General features: G+C 33.0%; 1 protein-coding gene across 13 annotated transcripts in view; it reads left to right on the plus strand.

Annotated features, from left to right (window-relative positions):
• The window catches only part of MBNL2 (muscleblind like splicing regulator 2), a 179,326-nt gene that overhangs the window by 115,460 nt on the left and 39,336 nt on the right, over positions 1-24,530 (plus strand). For all 13 annotated transcript variants that reach the window (XM_023500527.2, XM_031958568.1, XM_023500524.2 and 10 more), the window contains exons 3-5: positions 948-1,112; positions 15,351-15,551; positions 17,985-18,248. In XM_023500527.2, coding sequence (XP_023356295.1) covers positions 948-1,112; positions 15,351-15,551; positions 17,985-18,248 — 630 coding nt within the window. The remainder of the gene's footprint in view (positions 1-947; positions 1,113-15,350; positions 15,552-17,984; positions 18,249-24,530) is intronic.

A 24,530-nucleotide genomic window follows, 5' to 3' on the forward strand; every position in this document is an offset into this window, starting at 1 on the left:
TAGAAATAGAAGATGGAATGTTATCTAGTAATAGGATACAGTAAGCAGGGCCCTTTGGCTGAAATGTAAAAAAGAGTAAAATAACAGTAAACCTGGAAAGGTAGTTGGTAGAAATAAGAAGAAAAGTTTGAAGTAGGACACTAGTGGAGGATTATTCTCCATTCTGCCAATATTTACCTTGACTTCTATCTCATACAAATAAATCAGTTTAACAATAATAAGTACATTTATATAGCACTTTGGGTTTGCAAAGTGCTTCATCAATTCTATCTCATTTAAACAACCCTGGAAGGTAGGTATCATTATTATTCTCATTTTTTTTCTGTTCAGTTTTTTTTTTCAGTTATGTCCATCGCTTCATGACCCCATTTGGTGGACAAAAATACTTGAGTGCTTTGCTATCTCCTTCTCCAGCTCATTTTACAAATGAGGAAATGAAAGCAAATAGAGTTAAGTGACTTACGCAGGGTCACACAGCTAGTATGCTCCTGAAACTTGATTTTAATTTAGGTCCAAGCACTTACCCCAGGTCCAGACAGGCTCCTTTCTCTAGGTCCAGCACGATCTACTGTACTGTCTAGCTCTTCTAACCAGTGTATAACAACCATTCTAACCCATCTGTTGAGAAACAGCCTAGAGTGTGTCTGTCCTCCCCTTTCATTTCTATTCTTTGTAATGTTCACCTGGAGCAGAAGCTCTTTTTAGCCTGCCTGAAACAATTTACTGGGCCATGTTTTCAGTGAAAGTGTCCTAGCAATAAATTAAGGAAGCTTCTGTCTCCCCTCTGAAAGGACCGCAGTTAGATGTTATGCCCTCCTCAAAGTGCCCTGGAGAAAAGAAAGGGGGACATGTTCCTGGGTCCATCATAGACTTTGTATAGCAGCTATATTGAGCTCTTTTTAGAAGCTTTAATTTTTCTCTTTTTTTTTTGAATATTTCCTTTATAGGGTCGTTGCTCAAGGGAGAACTGCAAGTATCTTCACCCACCGACACATTTAAAAACCCAACTAGAAATTAACGGGAGGAACAATTTGATCCAACAAAAAACTGCAGCAGCAATGCTTGCCCAGCAGATGCAATTTATGTTTCCAGGAACACCACTTCATCCAGTTGTGAGTACATTTTATCTAATGATGGGACTGATGGTTAAAAGTGTGGGAACAATCAGAACCTTATTGACCTGAAAAAAAATGTCCTCCAAATGCTGACACTTTAATTGGGACCAAAGCTAATATAATCTAGTAGCTTCAGAGATGCTAGGAAAGGGTCATGTATATCTTTATCTGGCAACAAGTATAATGGCATGGTTTACAAAGAGCAATTCTCTAAATTACATCAAAGAACCTTGGACTAGTCATAAATTCTATGTATTGACAGTCAGGAAATGGCTATTCAATTTATTTATTTCTCCCATGTATTATTTTCTTGTGATTTAATGGAAAAGTAAGAAGTGGCAACTTAGTGGTGAATTTGGTAAACCTTATTTTATAAGAGTATTTACCCATATGGTAAACTTAGTCTGTTTTATTATCATTGATTTCAAAACCTTATAGGACAACTGTTTTTCCCTCCATTAACCTTTTCACTCCATTAGATTGTAAGCTTTTTGAAGAGAGGAACTATTTCCTCTTCTTATATCCCCAGTAATTAGCATAGGGCCTGGCACATAGTAGGGGCTTAATAAATTTTGTTGATTGATTTATGATTGGGGTCAGGTATATTGGATTCAAAATATTGCTTTGCTACTTATTAACTGTTAAATCAGTTTTATTAGTGCTGGAAGGGCCCCCAAAGGTTGTTTGGTTCAACCTATTTATTTAACAGATGAAAAAATTAAAGAACAGAGAGGTAAAGAGACTTAGCTAGAGGGACAGCTTGTAAGTATGAAGCAGAATTTTAACCAAGTCTTCATGACATCAATTCCAGAGTTCCTTTCACTTCTTTTCAACTTAGAGAGGATTGGATTAAATCAAATATCTAGGATCTCTTTGAGTTCTAAACTTTCCACTTAGCCCAGACTGATGCTTTGTGGAAAGAATGTTAATATTTGGAATGTCCTTTTGGCAATATCAGAGGCATATGTACAGACATAAGATAGCAGACCACGGAGGGAAAATTAAGTTATGGATTAGCTCATAGAAGGTAAACAATGCCATGAGGTTCTCATACTCCAAACTCATTTTTCAGGATTCCTTCTCTAAGGATGTGGTTGGTGAAAGGGGCCCCAAGGCTGAATTCTTAGGAGTGGGGGAGGAAGGGAAGGAAAGCAATAAGCTTATAAACACTTATTTTGTAAAATGCATGTTCATCCCCTCTTTACATAATGTTTGAAAGCACTGATTTTCCCTAAAGAGTTGCCGATTGTTTTCAGAAATGCAAACAAGAGATTGGCAGAGGGAATATATTTGACTCTAGTAGGTTTGAATCATGTTTATGAATTGTTCGTTGAAAAAGACCAATTTAAAAAAAAAAAAAACACTTATGTGAGTCTTTGGAGGTTTGAAAGCAAAGCACACACACAAAAGGCACTATTGTTAGAAAAATCAGTCTTTATTGTGTCAAAAATTATATATTACTGAAAGCCCCCAAATTAAAATAGCATGCTTTGGATAGGAATATGCTTGAATATATTCTTATTTGTTTGAGGATTAGATGCATTAGTCCATCCCTAAATTTTCCATGCCTTTGTATAGTACACACTGCCCAAGATTATAGAGCAATCCTATGTGGACTAAGGAATACTTAAGCCCAGCCTTCCTCTTCTGATAATGTTGTTCATTATGATCATTTTTTTCCTATGTTAAGTGCCTCTCACTTTCATTTTCTAGTTACAGTATTCCCTTTGTCCATCTGAGTAAGTGCTACATAATCCAGTTACCAGAAGCCTGTGATTAATTTCATATTGACTGAGAAACACATTTGCTAGATGTTGAACAGGGCATACAAAAGACAGTCCTGTTTTATCGGATCATATGTTCTAATTATGATGGAAACAAATACATCCTTTTGCTTTAAAATCTCTCCAGCTTACTGGAAAGCTAGAAGAGTTGAGTTCACAGGAGGCATATCTGGGAAAATAAAGTTATGATTTCAGCAATCTGACCTCTTACTGATCAAGGAGTAATGATTTGTGGAAGAATTAGACTTTAAGTGATGGAGTAGTTTTGTTGACTAGGATAAAATGAAGAAGAAAAAATAAAGATTTTCCTTAATGGTGGTCAAGTAGGTGATTTTTAAAGTCAGTGAGCAGAGAGATCCCAAGATCCTTAAGTATACTTTTATTACTATTTTCTCTGTATCTATATGTTTCTCTTTAGTTTAGCCTTTTCTTATATAAATTTTGATAATAGTATTATCTATTTTTCTGGCACACCCACGGATAGTCATTCTTGCCTTCTCTTTAGTTCATTGTTATTCAGTTGTATGATTCTTCTTGACCCCATTGACTATAGTACACCAATGCTGTCCATTGCATTTTCTTGGAAAAGATATTGGAATGATTTGTTATTTCCTTCTTCAGTGGACTAAAGTAAACAGAAGTTAAGTGACTTACTGAGAGTCACACAGTTAGAAAATATATCTGAGCCTCAGATTTGAACTTACATCCTTCTGACTCCAGGTCTAGTAAGTTATCCACTAAGCCATCTAGTCAACACCATTACATTCAAACTGATTTGTAATTCCCCTTTTTAAGAAGGGTCTTATTTCCATCTCCTTGCTAATTCCTTATTTTTTAAAGGATTGTCTAGAATATATTCCCATGAATGTGTATTTTCAATAAATGTACTAAGGTATAGTAGAAAATATGCATCCCAAGTATTAGGGTTCTAATACTGCTTTTTCTCATTTTTGTTATTGCTACTATTGGCGTTTTATTTTGCCTCTGAGCCACTGGAACTTTGTACTATTATCTATACTATTCCCAAATATTCAACCACTCTTCCCATCCTTACTTGGCATTAATACTTTATAAAACACATGACTGCCTTTTGTAAATGTTGATCTTTTGAAGCGTCCAAACTTCAGCCTTCACCTTCAGCAAGGTTTATTGCAAGCCTTTTGAATCACCCTTTTTTTACTTGGAGGCTCAATTTAATGCATTTCATTTTTGCTGACTATAGTCAACTCTTGCTCTATTTACTGTGTTCTGTCACATAGTACTTTATCCTTATTTTCCATTCCAAAGTCAGCAGGAAAAAATTAAAAGTCTCTTGTATACCTCTCTTTTTTGATTCTGATCAGTCATATCTGAGATCCACTGTTAGTGTCTCTGATGTTTATCCAACAGATGTCTCTCTGTATTATCTTATTCATTATTGAGTAGATGACATTTTCCCCCTGAAATAATAATTTCTTTCCTCTACCTTTCTCCTTTTTCTATAACTGCCTGTTTCTTTCTGTTGTATTATTTACTTTTAATCATTACTGTATTCCTGGTCTCTATTCTCTTGTACTTCCAGGTTCCATTTTCATGTAAAACACCCCTTTCTCTTTTTCTCTTTTCTCAGAAAAGGTCTGGCTCATGGGCTTTCACTGACCCTAGTAGCGACAATCCCTCTGGAACATTTTTGTTGTTGAGTTACTTCAGCCATGTCTGACTATTAATGACCCCATTTGAGGTTGTCTTGGAAAAGACACAAGAGTGATTTGCTATTTCCTTCTCCCATTTTACAGTTGAGAAACTGAAGTTATTTTATTTATCTGATTTAATGTAATCGATAATATGTGAAGTTAAGAGGCATTATAGAATATTCAGATAAGTTGATGGAAAAGGAGTCAGGAGATCTGGGTTCCAATCTTAGTTCTATGTCTTTGCATCTTTGGAGTTTGAGCTAATCCAAACCCTAACTCTGAATGTGCCTCCTGACTTCCAGCTCCCTACTCTAACTCTAACTCTAATCCCAAAAGGCCCTCCATCTTGCTGGGCCCAGTTTTCTCATCTCTAAAATAAGAAGATTCAATCAAATGTTGCATAAGGTTATTTCTAGATCCAGAGTTCTATGAAACATTTCCAAATTGGTAGATTTATCATGAAAAATTGGGGGAGATATTTTCCAAGCTTTGTTAGAAGGGCAACAATAAGAACCCTAAAGACATTTATATTGTTTTTATTTATCTAAAACAAAGAGCGTATTTCTTCTGGATATTTCTCTTTGATAGCCCTTTATTCTGAAAAAAAAATGTTAATGTAATGACTGGTTATAAAAGTAAAATGTCTAAGTATAATATTTAATCCAGGTCAATACAGAAAGTTAAAAGGCAAAATTAGGCATCTAATTTGGAATCAACTTTCATTTCTTTTATTTGTGCATTGTGGAATGACTAAGCTACTAAGTTGTGACAGTATTTCTAGATAGTTTATATAGTTTACCATGATTTAGTAAAATTTTTCTTTGAAAAAATCTACATATAGATATGGTTTTCAGTATTACTTAACCAGAAAGCACAATCATTATTTCATAATGATATATTTAAATCTTAAATTTAAATTTCCCATTTTGTGGGATTTAAACATTAAAAATATCTTAATACAAGTTCAGGTTTTCATTTGTTTGTTTGTTTTGAAATCTTCCTGTCTTGCCTAAGTAGGGCCTTCCACTCAGGGGTCTAGTTTCACAATTGATCAGAGCATGAACTTTGACCTGCTCTGTTTTGAACCCTTCCCACCATGAAAGGGAGGTATCATCCTATTGCAAATGGAATTTATGAGGATATGAAGACTTTAGCCTAGTGAATCTTGAACTTAAGTAATTCACTGGCCTCTCTCCATCTCTCCAGTAGCAGGGACTATAGGCATAAGGCAATCCCCTCCCCTAGTTCAATTAAAAACTTTTAAATTAATTTTTCAAAATACCTCTATTTTACAAACAAATTAATCTAGGAACTCTGAACAGAAAAGCTGAAAATATTTAAGTAGATATGACTTATTACAACAAAGTGGGTTTTGACATTAGACTGTATTTCTGACTACAATTCCTTTTCACATTGTGATTTTTCCCATTGAAGTTTTGCTATATCTCGGATCAGCATAAGAAATTAAATGGAAATTTGGGAGGAGTTTTGTGGAAGCTATAGAGGACATACAAAGGCCAGTAGTCACACAATCTATGACCAAATACTTAATCCAGATTTTACAATAAGATACTGTAAATACTTCATAAAAGAAAAAGAAATCAGAGTTCTTCCCTAGTTTGAAGGGAGATCTAAACATTTTAATATAGATTTTCAGATCATGGGGCTTCCACACTCCTAACCTCTGTAATGTGGAAAGGACAACTATACTATTATTTAGTAGTAATGACTTTGGAAAATCAAAATATTTAAAGTATATTAATTATAGTAATATATAGTGTGTCTCCAGCAGATACTTTTAGGTCATTGGTTAAACATTTGATTCATTTTTTTTCCTTATAAGTAGTCTTCTCATGTTAAATCAGAATGTTCTTAGCTATTTCTTTTCTTTTTTAAACAAATTTCTAGTTAAGACCACAGTAATAACATAATTATAGTTTTGGCCTAACCTTCTTACAACTCAAAAAAGACTCTTTTTTTTCATTCTTACTGCTATCTTTTTCACCCTTTCCCTAAGGTAAGAGCAAGGATGTACTGGTAGATGTTTAACAATTAACTCTTCAGGAAAAAAAAGAACATGGATTGTACTTTTAAGTTTAAACTGCATTATTTACATTTTCTCCATCACTTATTACGATCTAGACAAAACAGTAAATCAAGTCTTGATTTGTCCCCATTTGACTATTTCCTAGATATAAAAGTTTTACCCTGAAAAACTTAAAAATTGAATTTTGTGAGCAGGCTCCAATCTACCATTGGGAGGAAAAATAGTGTTTGATCTCCCTCTTTCTTGCATACCCTTCTCATGGTTTCCTTGTGAGCTAAAGGTAAAAAAGAAGGATAACACATCTCTGTATCAAGAGTAGGATGTGGGAGTACGTAGTACAGATCTCCAGAGCTTTCTGATATGTCAATAACTCCATGTTCATAACATAGGTCATTTCTTTTGACTGAAAATGGTTGCCTACAAATAACAGCTGGGCAATTTCTGCTGTCAGTGATTCTAAGAAATAATCCTAGGTTTTTGTGAATGATGTCACTAAAGCAACCTCAAGCATTCATAAAGAATGTAAGTCTCATATCTAGAAGGGTTCTGAACAGTATTAAAAGGAAGGCTTGCTTCATGGTTTACAAGAAGTGTTTCTTTACATGTCATCAAATGAAGACGATTCCTTTATAAATAATTGAATGAAAGGAATACATCAAGGAAGAATATCAAAGTCTGACATTCCTGAGAAGTACTATAATGATTGCTCTAATTCTGGTATTCCATGAAATTTAATTCAACAATATTTATTTAGTACATGCTATTTATTTTCTGTCCAATCAAATTCCATATTTAATAAGCATATATTATTTATTTTCTATACAATTAAATTCTATATTTAATAAGAAAACAATACTTAAGCACTTACTTAAAAATTTACATTTCTGCTTAGGAGGTTATAACATGTACATTTAAAAAGTATAAATTGGGGAAGGTCAGTGCTGAGGTCTCTTTCAAGCGTTGTCAATTTTCTAATGATGAATAAAGGAGAAAATAAATCAGCCTTTAAAGTCCTTCAGTTTCAGAAGCCAGTCTTTTAAGTGCCTTCCAACTCTGAAATTTTATGATTATAATCTAGATAATAATTTTTCATTTATTTGGTTTTTCCTGTAAGGATCATTAGGTTCCCTTTTGATAAACATGAAACTCCTTAGGGAGGCACAATAATGTCCTAGGATTTGACATCCTAAATTGATATAATATTGCCTACAAATGGAATCATATGAAGCAATCTGTTTTCCATTTGGACCCTAGGCAAGACATTCACTAAAGTAGGTATGCACCTTGGATAGTTATATATTTTATTGCTTTACTACTCACTTCAGTATTTTGATTAAATTACTTGAACTCTTCATTTAGGTTTTAGTATATAGTTTTCAAATAGACTTGTCATTAGTAAACAGATAGATAGTCAATGAACTGTTATCTCTGTAAAAGATATATATGATCTTAACCTAGATGAGAGACTTCTTGTTAGAGGATAAATATTAAGGTAATATTTTGTAATGCCATTTCAAATGATTTGTGCCTTCATATTCAGTGGTTTATTTACTCAATAATAAATACAGTAGTATCTTGTATTATTTGTAATTTTAGGTGTGTTCTATGAGTGTAAAAATGTGTTCTTCTCCAGAGCAGAGGTATCAGACTCCTGACTCACAACACTCCTGAGTACAGTCCAAAGCACATTAAAATATAATTGAAATAAAAATATAATAAAACATAGATAATATTACTATTTAAAACTAAGACAATATATGGACCTGCAGGAATCCTTATGTATAGTTCAATGACTTCTACTTCCATTTGAGTTTGATCCTACTGCTCTAGAAAATGATTTGCAAAACTGTATCCATTCCCTTTTTCATATTTTCAGATTAAACCCATTATCTTTCTCCCAAAATCGTCTCTTCTTCCTAACTTCCCAATTACTCTCAAAGTCTCAAATTACCCACCATCTTCTTGATCATCTTGAGCTTATAAAAAAGATGTCATTCTTACACCTTACTCTCCCTCTCAATCCCCATACACAATCAATTGCCAAGTCCTATTGATTCTACCTTCTTGACTCTTCTTATGTCTACTCTGACATTATCATCACTCTAGTACAGGCCTTCATTCCCTATCCCTGGGATTTGAAATAGCCTGCTAATTGGTCGTCCAGATTCAGGTCTCTCCCCATCTAGACCATCCTCCACCTAGCTATCAAACTAATCTTCCTGAAGCAGAAGGCTGGCCATGTCACCACCCCCTCCAAAAAAAGTCCAACATCTCCCTGTTATCTTCAAAGATCCTGTATGATATATCCATAATTTCTTTTTACAGTTCTAATTTTCTTACACCTTACTGTCTTACCCATCCTCACCCATCAGATACTCTGAAAACCAGTGACAATACTTTTCTTTCTTCTCTTCTCATAAGCCATTTTATCTCCTGAATGTTTTTACTTCCTCTTTCCCATGCCTGGAATCTCTCCTTCCTCATCTCCACTTCCCAGTTTCCCAGAGTAGCAAGTTGAGTCTCAGTTAAAATCCTACCTTCTATAAGAAAAATTTCCTGATTCCTCTTAATGTCAGTTCCTTCTTCTGTTAATTATTAGCAGTTTGTCCTGTATATATCATGTTTGTACATGTTGTCACTCCTACTGCTCTCCTTTAGAGTGCTTTTTTTTTTTTTTTTTTTTTTTGGTATCCCTAGTCTTTAGTACAGCACCTGGAACATAGTAGGCCCTTAAGAAATACTAATTGACTGACTGATTTTCTCAAGAATACTCTGAATTTTCATGTAGACAAGTCTCATATTTCATATAGATAAGTAAGTGGGCATATGAAATCATTTATGTTTTAGTCATCTTTTAAGGATATTTATATTGCCCTTGTTTTTATTTTCCATTTCAATGTATTCTTTTCCTTCTTGAGATATTTTTTAAAGCAAACTTTTAGTGTTATAAAGATTATATTGCCTACAGCAAATATTTCCTCAGTCTGATCCAGCTATTTTTCACAATTTTGTCTCCCTAAGTACTATTTTTACTTTCTTGTCAAGCATGTTGGGAATTAAGATATGAGGTTCAAATGTTGTAGTTCTTACATTCCTGATTATGAAATAGATAGTTATATAATTATGGGTTGACAGCAAACCATGGTATGCAAATGTTATGGAATATTACCAGGCCATAAGGAACAACAAACATGAAGAATTCATAGAAACATGACAAAGCATACAAAAGTAATGCCGCAGGGAGAAAAATCTAAAAGAATGTAAATGCAGTCAGTAGTGACAAAACCAAACAAAACCAACAACTCTCTGGTTAGAGGTAAGGAATAATTTTGTTAGCATACTAGCAAAATAAAAAATAAAAGTTAACTAATGACTAACGTCAAAAATAATAGGAATATCAATTATAATTGATTACAATATCAAGTAGTTTTGCTCAAGTATTTTCAGGGAATGTATTTATTTTGATGTAATTTTTTGTTTGTTTGTTTTAATATCTCAATGTCTCAGTAAGAAAGAGCACATTCATGAAAGACTGTCCAGAATAAGAATAAAATAAATACATCCTATAAAGAGGTCATATCTGCATTTTACCTAATGAACGGTCTTGAAAAGATATATGTTAATAATGATCATCATTCATATTGTCAACAACTTCTTAAATGTTTATCCTTAAACTAGATTAAACTAAACAGAAAGAGAAAAACATATAGATTTCTAAAAACTAATTCAATGAAATCCATAGAAAAGAAATAGACCTTATTATGTGGTTTGGAAAAAGAAAGTGAATATTGCCCCGATTATGACATAGACCCCGTTAAATTGGGTTGTCAATATGTATTTCTTGAAAAACATTGCAGAATAATAATTAGCTCAATCTAGAATTAAATGGGATGAGAGATGAATTTTGTATTTCAATATTACAACCTACCCACTATTATAAAAGCCCATCAAGTTAATAACAACATTTCCCAGTAATGTTTTATATGTGTTTGACATAATACAATATAACCTCAGTGTATATAAAGTATAACTAACCCAAAGAGCAATGTAATAAGAATTTAGGTTTGGCCTAAAAAAAATTGTTGCATGCTATTCTGGCAACTCTGGTGAAAGGAAATACTTGAAAACATTACTGAAATTATGAATTACTAAAAAAAAAAACAAGGATTGAGAATGAAAGACAACATCTGAGCATATTAAGTGGGGCACTGGCACACTTAAAAAGTGAAGAGAGAGAAACAGAAGAAGTATCAATTGTATTAGGTATGTTGTCTTTTAGAAATTAATGGGAAAATATGAGCAAGAATTGCAAAGAATGAAAAAGTGTAAAAGTATTGTAGAATGAATAACCATACCAGTGAAATTACCAGTTTCAGAGTCATTAGAGTGAGGTATAATAGGGATTAGTGAGATAACTTTGTTGTGTCTAATCTAGAATAAATTTCCTAAACAGTGGTCTTCCAGACAAATAGGCTAAAAAAATGGGGGGTGGGGTGAGAAGGCAAGGTTTGTTGTAATTAAACAATAGAGTAAACATCAGCAAAAAATGAGAGGGGAAGAGAAATAAAGTCATTGACTACTATTATTTTCTACAGAGATTTGGCTTAAAATAATCCCCATATCAAGGAGGCCAGTAGAGCCCAAAAAACAAATAATTTCCTTGCCTAGTAGAGAAAAATGTCAGTCAATAGTAATATTGGTTTAGGGAACAATTTCACCTGGTAAACACTTTGGAAAAGAATTATAAAAAGAAGTATTGTATCACAAAAGCAATTGAGAAGTAAATGAAACTGTTGATGTGTGGTATATCTCATTACCTAAAATTGCTAATACTTAATGTATTAAAGAAGTGACAACAGCACTTAAGATTATATGAGGACCTAATCAAATACTTTTTGGGGAGAAATGTGCTGAAAGTAACAGTTTTTTAAATCTCCTTGATCTGGCCTTAGACATTTAACACTTCCTAGCTATATGGGGCAAGTCACTTAACCCCAATTGCCTCAGCAAAAAAGAAAAAACAAAAACAAAAACAAAAATAAACAAACAAACTTCATGAATTATTTCTCAAACCATGTTAAGGGAAAGATTCCAAAAGAGTGGCAGACATGATTGGCACTTTTATTTTAAGAAAAAACATGAGGTTTGGAATAAATGACTTTAGAATTCCCTCAAAAGAGTTAGATCCTATAACCCTTTTTATTTAAGATAACAGCCAGCAACTTATATGCCTACTTTCATATCTCTGTAGACACTTTGTGATAAAATCTACATACAACCACCAGACATATTCTTAATAAAATATGAGATATAGACAAGGCAACTTCACAGATAATTTTCTATAGTGGGCCATTTCATTAAAGTCACATAAGTAATTGAGAGGTGAATTATTTATTAATAATCGAATAATTAATCGAATAATTAAATAATTTATTTAGATATTATATAGAAGAAAATATTTTATAAGATATTAATATAGAAGGTACAAATTAGAAAATATAGAGAATATAAGTTATTTGATATAAAGGAACAATTCAAGTTTAAGGCTTTTCTTAGAGAAGTTAACATTATATTATGTCTATTAAAATTCTGTATGTATATTAATATTATGCAAGATAGAGCCAGAGTTCTAATTTTTTATCTCCTAATTATTGACATTGAGTAATGTTTAAAATAGAGATGAATTATGTAGTATAAAAGATCCTTTGTATTGTAGTTAGATCCCTACATAGAGAGTCAGGAAGATCTGGGTTCAAATTCATTTTCAAACATTTAGTGGCAATATATCTCTGAATAAGTCATATAACTTAATTTAAAGTTTTTTTCCAAACCTTACAAAGCTACATCAAAGTCAACTCTTGCTAAATAGAAAGTTAATTTTGTTATAACTTGATCTTTTCTTTTGATATTTTTTTTATTCTACCTGTTATTTCATGATATAGGGAGCTCCCAGTGATCAGTTTCCTCTATCAATACAGACTGCAATCTCCTGCAGTTTATAATGTTAGAGAGATAACCGGGATTTGTCTAGGGTTACACAATCAGGACATCTAAGAAGTAGGACTCCTGACTCAGAGTCCAGTCCTCTCAAATTCCATCATTTCTCATGCTGATTTTTAAGCAATAAAACGAATGATGAAATAGATTTTAGCCCATTAATTCCTTTTGACAAATTGTTTCATGAAATTTAATTGAAAGTATTTATAATTTTGAAAATATAACTAAGAGATTTGAAATGGTTCTGTCCACAAACATTCAAGCATTTGGTTTTTTGGGCTTCTATTGGTTCATGTCCCTCAACAAACCTGAAATTGGGAATATTCTTTCTTAAAAATAAGAAAATAATAAATGAAAGCCAAAATCTTGCTGTAGATTACTAAAAACAATAACAACAAAAACAACTGTTGTTCATCAGGTTTGATACATTTAGAATAAGTAATAATTTATAAGCATTTTCATATATCATGCCCAGAAGGTTAAGGCCTTTTACAATTACATTTTCACAAAAATCCCACCACTTTGCAGTCCACATTTATTCAAAGTGACTGAGATTTTAAAAAATGGAACTAAATTATAGTTATGAGAGTTATAAAAGGCAATGAAAATGCATAGATGAGAAACATGTATACACAAATGCACTAAATTTTGAAGAGAAAAATAGAAATGAAAGTAGAGCTAGCCACTATTTATTTCCTGAGAAACTATGTAGGAATTTCTTCAAGTAAATCTTGTGTCTGAATTTTAAAGATTTGGGAGATTCTTGAAAGAATGCTGAGGCAGCAATGCTAACAAGTGTGTTACAATTAGCTCAGCCAGCACCTAGTTACTTCAGTAAAGACTTATTCAGTTTCTCATAAGAGGGGAAAAAAAATTCTATTAGCAAGAATCTGTTGTCTTTTGTTATAGCCATTTGAAATATATTTGCCCAGGTAATTTTGTATTCTTTAAAAAGAAAAAAAAGATTTTTAAAAATCAAAAAAAAAATTTTTACATGTAATGGGAAAAAAATTAAGAATTCATTTTTTAAAAACATTTTTATCAATCATATAAAAAGAACCATTGTAACTCATCTTTCATACATCCCTAAACTTCCAACAGAGCAGGACTCAGGGAGTCCTCTACTAAATAAAGGTTCTCCTGATCAGTGTTCTTCAATCACATATATTAACATTCTCTTCCTCTTGCAATTAATTTTTGTTTTTTGTATATTCTTTTATATATACTCAGTAGGTACAGGATTTATCTCTCTTTAGGATTTAATCTCCTGAAGGGCAAGTTTCTTGGCCTTCATCCCTAGTACAATACCTTCTATAGAGCAGGAACTAAATAAATACGTTGAATTCAATTGAAATGATAAACTGAAACATTTATTAAGAAAATCTTTGGGATATTGAATGTTTTAATAGTCAGGCTTAAAATTTGTTTTCCTGTGAACTGCATATCATTTCTCCTAAGGATAGGAGATTCATATTCCATTTTATAAATATTTAGTTGGCACTTTAAAAAATTCATCCCTCTTGATATTCTTTAATAACAACAACAACAATAATCACCACCCTCTTTAGAGCATTGCTGCTCAACCAGCATGCAACAAAATAGTACTAAGGGCTGTTTAATGGATAACCTACACTATGGTGATTATTCAGTTCAGAGAGGATAAACAAAGCTTCTATGGCAGATATCGTCCCTCCTCACCTGCTATGCAAAGAAAGTGTCCATATCCAGAAAAAGCTGAATTGGATCGAAAAACACAATCAAACAACAGACATTTATTAAGAGTCGTGTGTGTGTGTGTGTGTGTGTGTGTGTGTGTGTGTGTGTGTAAGTAAATTCAAAATAGGGATGAAGGGCAACAAGGGGGATGGGCTCAGGTGAGGCTTTTTTGTAGAAAGTGGTACTTGAGTGCAGCTTGAAACCAAAAAAAAAAAAAAAAAGAGGTTTTTTTTGAGGTGGGTTCCAAAGTCTGGAGAGTGAGTTTTGTGTTCAATTCTGGACAGAACATTAACCCAGGAAGTAAGTAAGCTGGTGAGCAAACTTGAGGGCATGTTATAGGAAAATCAAGGTTTTCTTGTTAATCCTCTTTTGTGATTGAAAAAAAATAGAATGTTGTTGGGTTAGGGATAGTGTGGGGAGGAGATGTTATAAGGCAAAGGACAGAAATCATTGAACATTTGTTGGGGATCCATAAATAGGAATCATGCTTTGGAATCGATGACTCACTTGTCTCATCCTTAAGATGAGGGTAAGACTAGATTATTTCTAAATCTAACTCTGTGGTGTTATGATTTTATGCAGGCATGTAATAGACTTAAGTATCTTATAAGTAACAACATTCCACAGTTTGAAATGATGAGAAATTACAGTGAAACATCTTTTTCTTCTTCCTTTGCATGAGTAATAACTCCACTTTCTCCCTATTGCTGCATTCTCAGATTATTTTCAGGTTTTTTTTTTAAATACATTAAAGTTATTTTGAAGGACGTTGTTTTTTTCCAGGAGGAACCTGGTACAGGTGCTACCGTGGATTTATTCTTCACCAAACAATCCCCTCGCCCTTTAAAACTATTGTTAAATCCTATATAAAACGAGACACGTGAAAATATCCACCCACTGGATTTATAAAATTGTATTTGGTTGTCAGTTTGCTAACTTTTTTTCAAAAGAAATATATGTTTTTAATTGTACAAAAAAGTATCTATTTCTTTTCTTATATGTTTTCTTCGTTTCACAGCCTACGTTTCCTGTAGGTCCAGCACTAGGAACAAATGCAGCAATTAGTTTTGCTCCTTACTTAACACCTGTAACCCCTGGAGTTGGGCTAGTCCCTACTGAAATTCTACCCACCACACCTGTTATTGTTCCTGGAAGTCCACCTGTTACAGTCCCTGGCTCAGCTGCTACTCAGAAACTCCTCAGGACAGATAAACTTGAGGTACTTTGCTTAATGTTTATGATTAGAAGTACATTTCTAGGCTAGTAAGTGCATAAAGTATATTAAGTCTTCTAGTAAAGTAGCCATCTATTCTCTGTCCCCTTCCCCCCAAAAAAGTCAGACTGGTTAATTGTCATAAGTCTCAAAAGGAGTTAAATTGTGAATGAGTTCGAATTTTAATAATAATGAAAACAAGACCTACAATCCTTTGTTCAATTTACATATGTTCCCTGTCATTGGACACATAGCAACATTGTAATTAGTAAATAGGTAAAAATTTGGGAATTTAATAAAATAGACTAGTAGATTTTTAAAAACAAATATGCAAGGTTATTGTTAATATAATTTAAAATAATTTAAGCAGTTATAATGCATAATTCTGTAGTTCTAACTCAAGGAAACCCTAACAAACACTTTATTGAGTTTCCACTTAAATCTGAGCTATATAGAATTCAATGATTTATTTTGTATTTAATATTATTTATTGTAGAATTGGTCATGAGCATAAACTGTAAATATTATAGTACATTTACTGAGGAATTCACTTCAATCTACTTCCAGTTTTAGTTTCTATAAGCTATTGTGTGAAGGTGCTTTGAAATTATGCTGTCCCTTATCTTAAATTGTGAGAATATATTTTCAACTTATATTTGTTTGAGTTAAATACACATTTGAGTATTTGCCTATTAAACTCTAATGGCAATGAAATGTTGATAGAATCTAGACTTTCAGGCTGCCACTATTTAAATAAACAGTTTCCAAACAGTTTTATTGGAACAGTTTTTCATTCCTATTATTAAGAACAAAGCATATGCTTACTTTATTCATACACATAAATGCCCAATGTATATCATAAAATTTTTTCACACACAAAACAAAGGGCTTGAAAATGTCCTGACATAACCATCTCCCACCCTGAATGTTAATTAATCCAATTTTGAATATTTATCAAGCAGAAATATCATGCTAGATCTTCTAAGCAGAATAAAATATGGAACAGTCTGAATTACCTTTGAAAAAAGTTTACAAAGTAAAGTTGTGAGGGACTAATAAAAAAAAATTAAGTCCCTCATCAAAAAGGATGCGTAATCCTAATATACAATGAAAAATAATCATTTGGCTTTCAAAAAAACTACAGAATGTTTTGGGCTCCACCTACTGGCCTTACTAGAGAATTGATGATGAGCTCTGTACAATAATGGGCAATAATTTAAAACTGCTGAGTCAAACCCAGGAGATGAGGCTATACAGACCTTCCATAAATTGCTAATAGACAATAACATAATATAATTAAAATGGCTTTTGGCAAGGTAGGTTTTAGTTCACTTCAAGTAAAGAACAAAGCCTAGAATACATTCATCCCTGACATTTCAGTAGAAACATCTGATTGGTACATGAGATGATTAAAGAGTAGGTTCTGTCCATCTATGAAAAATTCTTTACGTGTAATTTAGGAGAAATTCAAAATATTCTTTTTAACATGTTACAAAGCAAAGATAGAATATTAGTTAATGTTCCTAGCTAGAATACTTTTATAATATGTTCAATTTACTCTTCAAACCAGTTAGTTCATTGCACATAAAACTGAATTTCAAAAACATGTTTTATTTTTAGGAAGCTTGCATTTCACACCAAAAATTAAGCTCATATACCAACAAATGTGATGAAAGCCCAAAACGCTACTTTAACAAAATAGTATTTAACCTTTAGAAGTGAAATCTAAAGATAATCTAAATTTTTATTAGTTTTTTCTGACTAATTAGTGACATTAGAACTCACAAATTACTGAAATTTCTTTTCTTAAATTTTAAATAAATTTTGCTTTCTATAGTAAAACTGTGATGAACCAGAATGCTGCGGAGATGACATGTCCTGATTATTTGCAATTTTGAGATGAGAGTTAAGGGAAAAGCCCTTTTTATTTAAGTGCTTCCTGTTGGAAATATTTCTAAAACATATTAAGACACTTTCATGTCTCACCAAGTACACTATAGTGAGCATAACTAAATCTATAACTGAATCTGTCTCTGATGATTGAGGATCTTATAGTTCATTAGATTCATAATCGTAGACATCAATTATTACAATATAGTGGGAATGACTCTTCTCTTCCTTTTTATTATATGTTAGCTTGCAGGAACCCTGCAGAATAAAGAAATGATCATCCCTGGTTGTAGGGGAATTCTTTACCAGGACCCTGATCTCAGTTCATATTCTTGTTATTGTCTCTTCATACTAAAAGCAGAGAATAACAAAATACTGTTTAATTGAGGATTGATTGGTTAGTTGAGTTCTAATTAAATAAGGCTTTCTTATAAATGAAATGAAAGGATCAGCCTTTAACGGAAGGAAAAAACATACCTCCTTCTTTTAAGAACATGTTGCTGTTCAGTCCATCATCTTCAATTTCTCTTCTCTGCCACGTGTTTTCAGGTGTGCAGAGAGTTTCAGAGAGGAAACTGTGCCCGAGGAGAGACTGATTGCCGCTTTGCTCATCCTTCAGACAGCACAATGATTGATACAAATGACAACACTGTAACCGTTTGTATGGATTACATAAAAGGTCGTTGCATGAGGGAGAAATGCAAATATTTCCACCCTCCTGCACACTTGCAGGCCAAAATCAAAGCTGCTCAGCACCAAGCCAACCAGGCTGCCGTCGCCGCTCAGGCAGCTGCTGCAGCAGCGACAGTGATGGTAAGTGAGCATCTCTCCAGCTTTGCCTTGTACCCCCTTCCCCTTGCCCAGCCATGGTTCTCCTAACAGTAGGAATTTTCCTCGTGCCACATTCCCATTGTATTACCCTCAAAGTAGCTAGGAAATTGGGAATGCTGCTATTATTTCTTCCCTACTGTATTAGTTTCTTCAGTGTCTGCCCTTCCTTTGCTATTTCAGCACAATAGATAAACCCCTTGGATGTAGAGTTATAAAAGACTTCCTGCTCTCTTGTGCAACTTTATTTCTTAACTTTCAGATTTAAAATGTTGTAGGGGTTTAGTTTCCTGATAACAGGGAATGGAGAATATAGGATCCAAAAATATTATCAAGCTATGTGTTTGTGGGGAGAGGTTATACAGATGTTGTATTGAGAGCATTGGCTAATAACAAGTGAAGAGTTTGGGTCTTATGTCTTCAGAGTGGGAAACAAAAAGCATTGAAGTTTATGAGCTTTATTGTGTAGCAGTGTTGGAAACAAAGTTGGACAAAACAAGGCAAACAATTCAGGCCTTTTCTCAAAATTTCTTCTGCTCTTACTTCCTTGAGCATAAATTCCAAATTAATTTCTGTTGGTCTAAGAATTCTGGCCTGCCAAAACCTTGCTTTAACACAAAAAAAGGCCATAAGCAGTTATTTTCTCTTTAAATGCATTTGATATCAATTACCTATCACCACTTAATAAAATAACCCATCAAAGATGACGTAGTTCTTTGATTTTTGGTTAACTTATTAAGATACGGATGTGTAATTTACTCATCTCATGTCCTTGTTTTGTCCTTCAGGCCTCTTTCAAAGGGTTGCTATTTTTCATGTCTTTTCATTCTCATTTCTCCTCTCCCTCATCATTTCCTCTGAACTTTATATCTTAAATGCATCTGTATCAATGGAACCATGTGAATAATTTCATATATTATTTCATAACATAGAAAAATGTTTCTCTTTTGGCAAATGAATACTTTTGGAAGTGACTTTATGAAAGAAAAAAGTACTGTAATCATTAAGTAATTATTATTTCTACATATGAAAGGGCTTTTTCTTTAAAGAATTAATAAGGTTTTGACAAATGTATATACTGAATACTTTATATACTTTTTTCAAAGTAAAAACACTTTAGTTTCAGCTTTCTTAATATCTTTAATTTTTATTTTTTTAATAAACAAGCAATTCTAAGTTACCAAAAGGCATATTTATAAATCAGAGCTATATTAGTGTTTTTCTTCCAACAATGCTATGAGGTAGATAGTTTAAGAAATTATTTTCTCCAATTTAGAAATAAGGAAAATCACTTAAAATAATGTAGAAAGTTATTTTGGAACTCCTAACTTTTTTGCAATAGAAATAAATTGAAAAGGTGATTAGGTTCTCAGACTACTCCACTAAAGTGTATTCAACCCACAGTGCAGCTGGATTATGGTATTAATATCAAATCTAAGTTTCCATGAACTTTCCTGAGTTCTAAATACTGAACTCCATTCATATGCCCAGGTGAAAAGACCATGATGGTAGCAATTCACAACCCAGCTGTGGGGAATATATTCATATAGTCAACATAAACTGGGGAAAGGTTTTGCAGTAAATGTAGCATTATTTATTATAGTTTCTTCAATTGTTTCATTGTGTTTAATTTCAGATTCCCAATACGATGGTAACTATCACTTGCCTATTCCAACCCCCCAAAAATGGTCTTAGAAGCCACATACCCTCTCTAAAAAGGATATATAAAATACTGCAATTGTCACATCTATTTGGTTGAAGTCATTTGCAAGTTTTATTTCATCACGGATTCAATTGGGTAAATCAACATGTGTCTGTTCTAATTCTAACATTTCCAGTGCACTAGAGACACACTCTTCTGTTTCTTGATATGAAAATACGAATGCGAATTGTGACTTTTGTGATTAATACAATCAGATGATATCAGTGATCTAGTCACTTAGTTAAGAAATACAATGAATATACAAAATTCATTCAGCAATCACTACTGCCTGGGAAGTAAATTGGCTAAGGAATATATTTGTAGACATTTGGAGTTAAAATGGAAATGATTTTGTTTTGTTTTTCCCAGCTCAAAAAAAATGACTTTAAAAGATTTGAAATTTCTAGCCCAGGAATTATTCAAAAAAATATTTATTAAATGTTCACTATAGGTCAGGAACTGTGCTAAGTACCAGAGATAAAGTGCTTTTGTACTTCTTAAACTGACAATCCAAAAAAAAAATCCATTTCTCTCCATAGTTTTATTTTTTTGATCTGGAAAGTGTTAGGAAAGATTATAATACACAAGTTATCTGATTTTTCATTCAAATAAATTTTATTAACAGACATGAAAATATTATATTAAGCATTCTTTAATAACTCTTGCATCTGTTATACACATTTTAATTGTCCATGAAAAACATGTAGAAACTGAGAATATTTGGCCACTTTCCCACCTTTTTCTTCAAAGCTGAAATCTGACAGTCTGTTCAACCTTGCCAGGACTTTGCCTGGCCTCCAAACTGTTCCTTGTCCTTTGTCTTCTGGTCGAGCCCTGTATAAGCCCTCAGTTTTCCTATCCTGACTTTTAGCCCTTATTTTGAATACTGAATCCTAACAAAACTTTACACTAGCAACCTATCTATATTCTGTTCATGAAAAGTACACATTTCAATCACTTAATCAAACATCAACAAGCATTTGTTATGTGCCACTATTCTACTAGGTGCTTGAGGAAAAGAAAAAAAGGAAGGGGGTGAAGAGGAGAGAGAGAGAGAGGAGAGGAGAGGAGAGGAGAGGAGAGGAAAGAGGAGAGGAGAGGAGAGGATGAAAGGAGAGGATGAAAGGGAAGGAGGGAGGCAGAAGGAGAAGAAAGAAAGAAAGAAAGAAAAGAAAGAAAGAGAAAGGAAAGAAAAAGAGAGAAAACGAGAAAGAAAGAAAGGGGGGAGGGAAGGAAGGAAGTTCTCAGAGTTTACAATCCATTTGGGGAGATATGTGCAATAGATAAATATGAAATACATGCATGTAGCATAAAAAATTCAATCCTTTTTATAGACAAATGCCTTAAAAGAATAGTGTATAGTCACTGGTTCTAATCTCTAGTTTAGTAATTGTCATTTCATATTATTTTTCTTTAACTGTATAAGGATTTTTTTTTCCTAGTGGAATATAAGCCTATTTTTCTTTGTAGCCCTAGCACTTAGCACAGTATCTGGTCACATACTAAGAATTTAATATATGCTTGTTGAACATACAGTAGAAAAAGCATTTGACTCAAAAGGACTGGACATCAAATCTAAATGAAATAAGGACATTACACGGGATCCTACACTGCTCTGCCTGCTATTCTTCATACTCTGTTTATATTCTCCATCTCCTGTCCCTATGGCTTTTCAGCCATTTTAATTCTAATTTCCTCCTAATTTCAAATTCTCAGAATCCCTGTAATTCCTAAAGAGTTAATTCAAATACCCTCTCCTGTGGGAGATCTTTTCTGGTGGCCCTCTACCTCTGCAACTGCTAGTATTTTTCCTTCTGAGATTTTCTTCCATGTACTCTTTTTTATCATATATATATATATATATATATATATATATATATATACACACACACACACATATATATCTATATTTATGTTTATGCTGTCTTCTCCATTAGAATATAAGCTTCTTCAGGCCAAGTGTTTGCTTTTTATTTGTATCTATAGTACTTGGCATAGTACCTGGAACATAATAATGCTTAATGAATACTTTTTCATTTATTATTTGATCAACTGATCATCTTTTCCCACCAAATGAGAAAAGGAAAATGGTTCCTTTTGACTTCATATTTTTGTTAAATGACACCACTATTTTCCCAGTCACTTAATCTCTTAATTATTTTTGACTCCTCCATTCTTTCTCATATCATATTTAATCACGTTGATTATGATAGAATTTCAGAGATAGAACAGATTTAAGAGGTCATTCATTCAAACTTTCCTATCCAATGCATTAAATCTGTACTTCCTTCTGATGTTGTTTATACTGTTATGTCCCTTGCTATTTTCATCTTGATTTTAGCTTTTGCCCCAGAGAAGAAGTTTTTAACCCAGGGTCCATAAGTTTGTTAGATAGATAAATAGATAGATGATAGATAGATGAAAGATTTTATTATAATTGGTTTATTTTGTAGTGCTATGTATTTTATGCAGTTCAAAAAATCTGGAGAGTTCAATAGACTTCTTCAGAATACCAAAAGAAATCATGACATAAAAAAGTTAAGGATGTCTACTCTATTGCAATAGACTTATTATACATTACAGTATAATTGCCTCTAGTCTCTCTACCTTCTTATCTGCCTACACATCATGTTCATATTTATCGTCCTAAATTACCATGGAATCACAAAGATGGAAGGGGCCTTATTTATCAGCCCCTTGTTGAAAAAATAATCCCTTTTACAATATCACTGACAAATGATCATCTAGCATCCACCAAAAGGTTAGCAATGATGGAAATACATTTACTCCCAAGACAGTCTGTTCTACATTTGGTCACCTCTAATTATTAGGAAGTTTTTCCTGAACATTGAACCAAATTCTGAAGAAGCAATCTTCAACTATCTAGCAAGAATGATAGTCCTGCCAATGCTTCTACATAGTCATTCATCATGTCTCACTATCCTTAAGTATTCCCTTCTCCAGAGTTGATACTGCTCAAAAACTTTTAATGATTCCCAACCATCTACTGAATAAAGTTGAGATTCTTTATTTTGAGGTGAAAAACATGTCATGATCCACATACCTTCCAGACTTATTTCTTCTCCACACCCACCCTTCTTAAATATACCCTCTACTCTATTTAAATAGGACCATTCATTGAATATAGAGGATACTCTCTGAATTTTTAGCTTTTATTCACACCAGTCTTTCCACCTACAATATACTGCTTGGCTCACTCCTCCATTGATATATATCAGAAGTGATGTAAACAACTGTTAGTATTCAGATGTAAATGAATTTTAAATAATGAAATATTTTATCAAGGAAGGTTAGGAGATTTACAGATCTTTAAAACAGGGTCTTACTGGAGTAACTTGGATGTCATTTTTATATGGACTACATACATAAAATTATTTCTGGTCCTATGATTCCATGTTATATCCAGAAAAAAAAGTTAACCCAAATTACATTTCAAGGGAAAACCTTAACTTTCCAGTATCATTCATTACTAAGAATGGATTATAAATTGCCTTTTCCTTTCGCTGTTTTCTCTATTTCTCTTGTTTTAGAGAGGTCATCTACTATTTTGGCTGTTCAAAGAAAGAATGCATTATAAAACAGATGTAACTGACAACTCTGACTAAAGAGAAATAGGCAGCCTTTGGGTCTTTGTGCAATTAGGTCTCTAACAACTCAGCAAAGATTCCTTTCTGAAACAACAGTACTGTAGCGACAGCACATTCCTTTAGCAAAAGCCTTTATTAGCTTGAAAAACAGCAATATGTGTCAGGTCTGGCTGGATGCTATGAATTTAGAAAATTAATTGAGTTTTCTGTCAACAAAGCTAATTCTGAGAGGCCATTTAGGCATTACAATCTCGTTCAAACCTTTATAAGTGTGTAGAAAATATTAGCTATTATAAGAAGGAGGAAGGCTTACCAAATGAGAGCCGGGTCTGGGTTCAGATCTTACCTTTGGCATATACTAGCTGGATGATCATAGGCAAGTTACTTGATCATGATCTCTTCTAGGCTGCTCTCTAAGATTATAAATTGCAGAGTGACTATAGAGATTATCTGAATTAGTTTCTCTAAAGTAGAAATTTCTTACACCAATGAAATCACAGATCTGAACCAATTCAATCTAGGTCAGGTAGCAGAAGGTGGTATACTTGAATGGCACGTATAAGAGAATACAAAATGGGGCAAAGGAAATCACTGTCTCACTAACACTTAAGAAAGGTTTAATGGACAATACAGAATGACAGATACCAAGAAAGCCTCTTCAATCTCTCTAGAATAGGAAAAGTAAGATGTAAGGACAAGGCATGGAAAGTTAGTGTTAACAGAAACAATGAAAAAGAGGTTAAATAATTCAGGATAATTCAGTTCATTTATTAAGTACTGCTTGTGTGTTATACACTAGAGGGGGGAAGACAAGTAAGTTAGGTGACCTGCTCCAACCTTCAAAGAAGATAGTATCTAATAAGGAGCATCAAAACTAAACACATAGTTATAAAACAAGCTGTAATGTAAAAGTATAAGAAGGAGTCTATACAAAATTCTATAAGATATTTGAGAAAG

This window comes from Sarcophilus harrisii, chromosome 3, assembly GCF_902635505.1.
Source record: "Sarcophilus harrisii chromosome 3, mSarHar1.11, whole genome shotgun sequence".
NCBI lineage: Eukaryota > Metazoa > Chordata > Mammalia > Dasyuromorphia > Dasyuridae > Sarcophilus > Sarcophilus harrisii.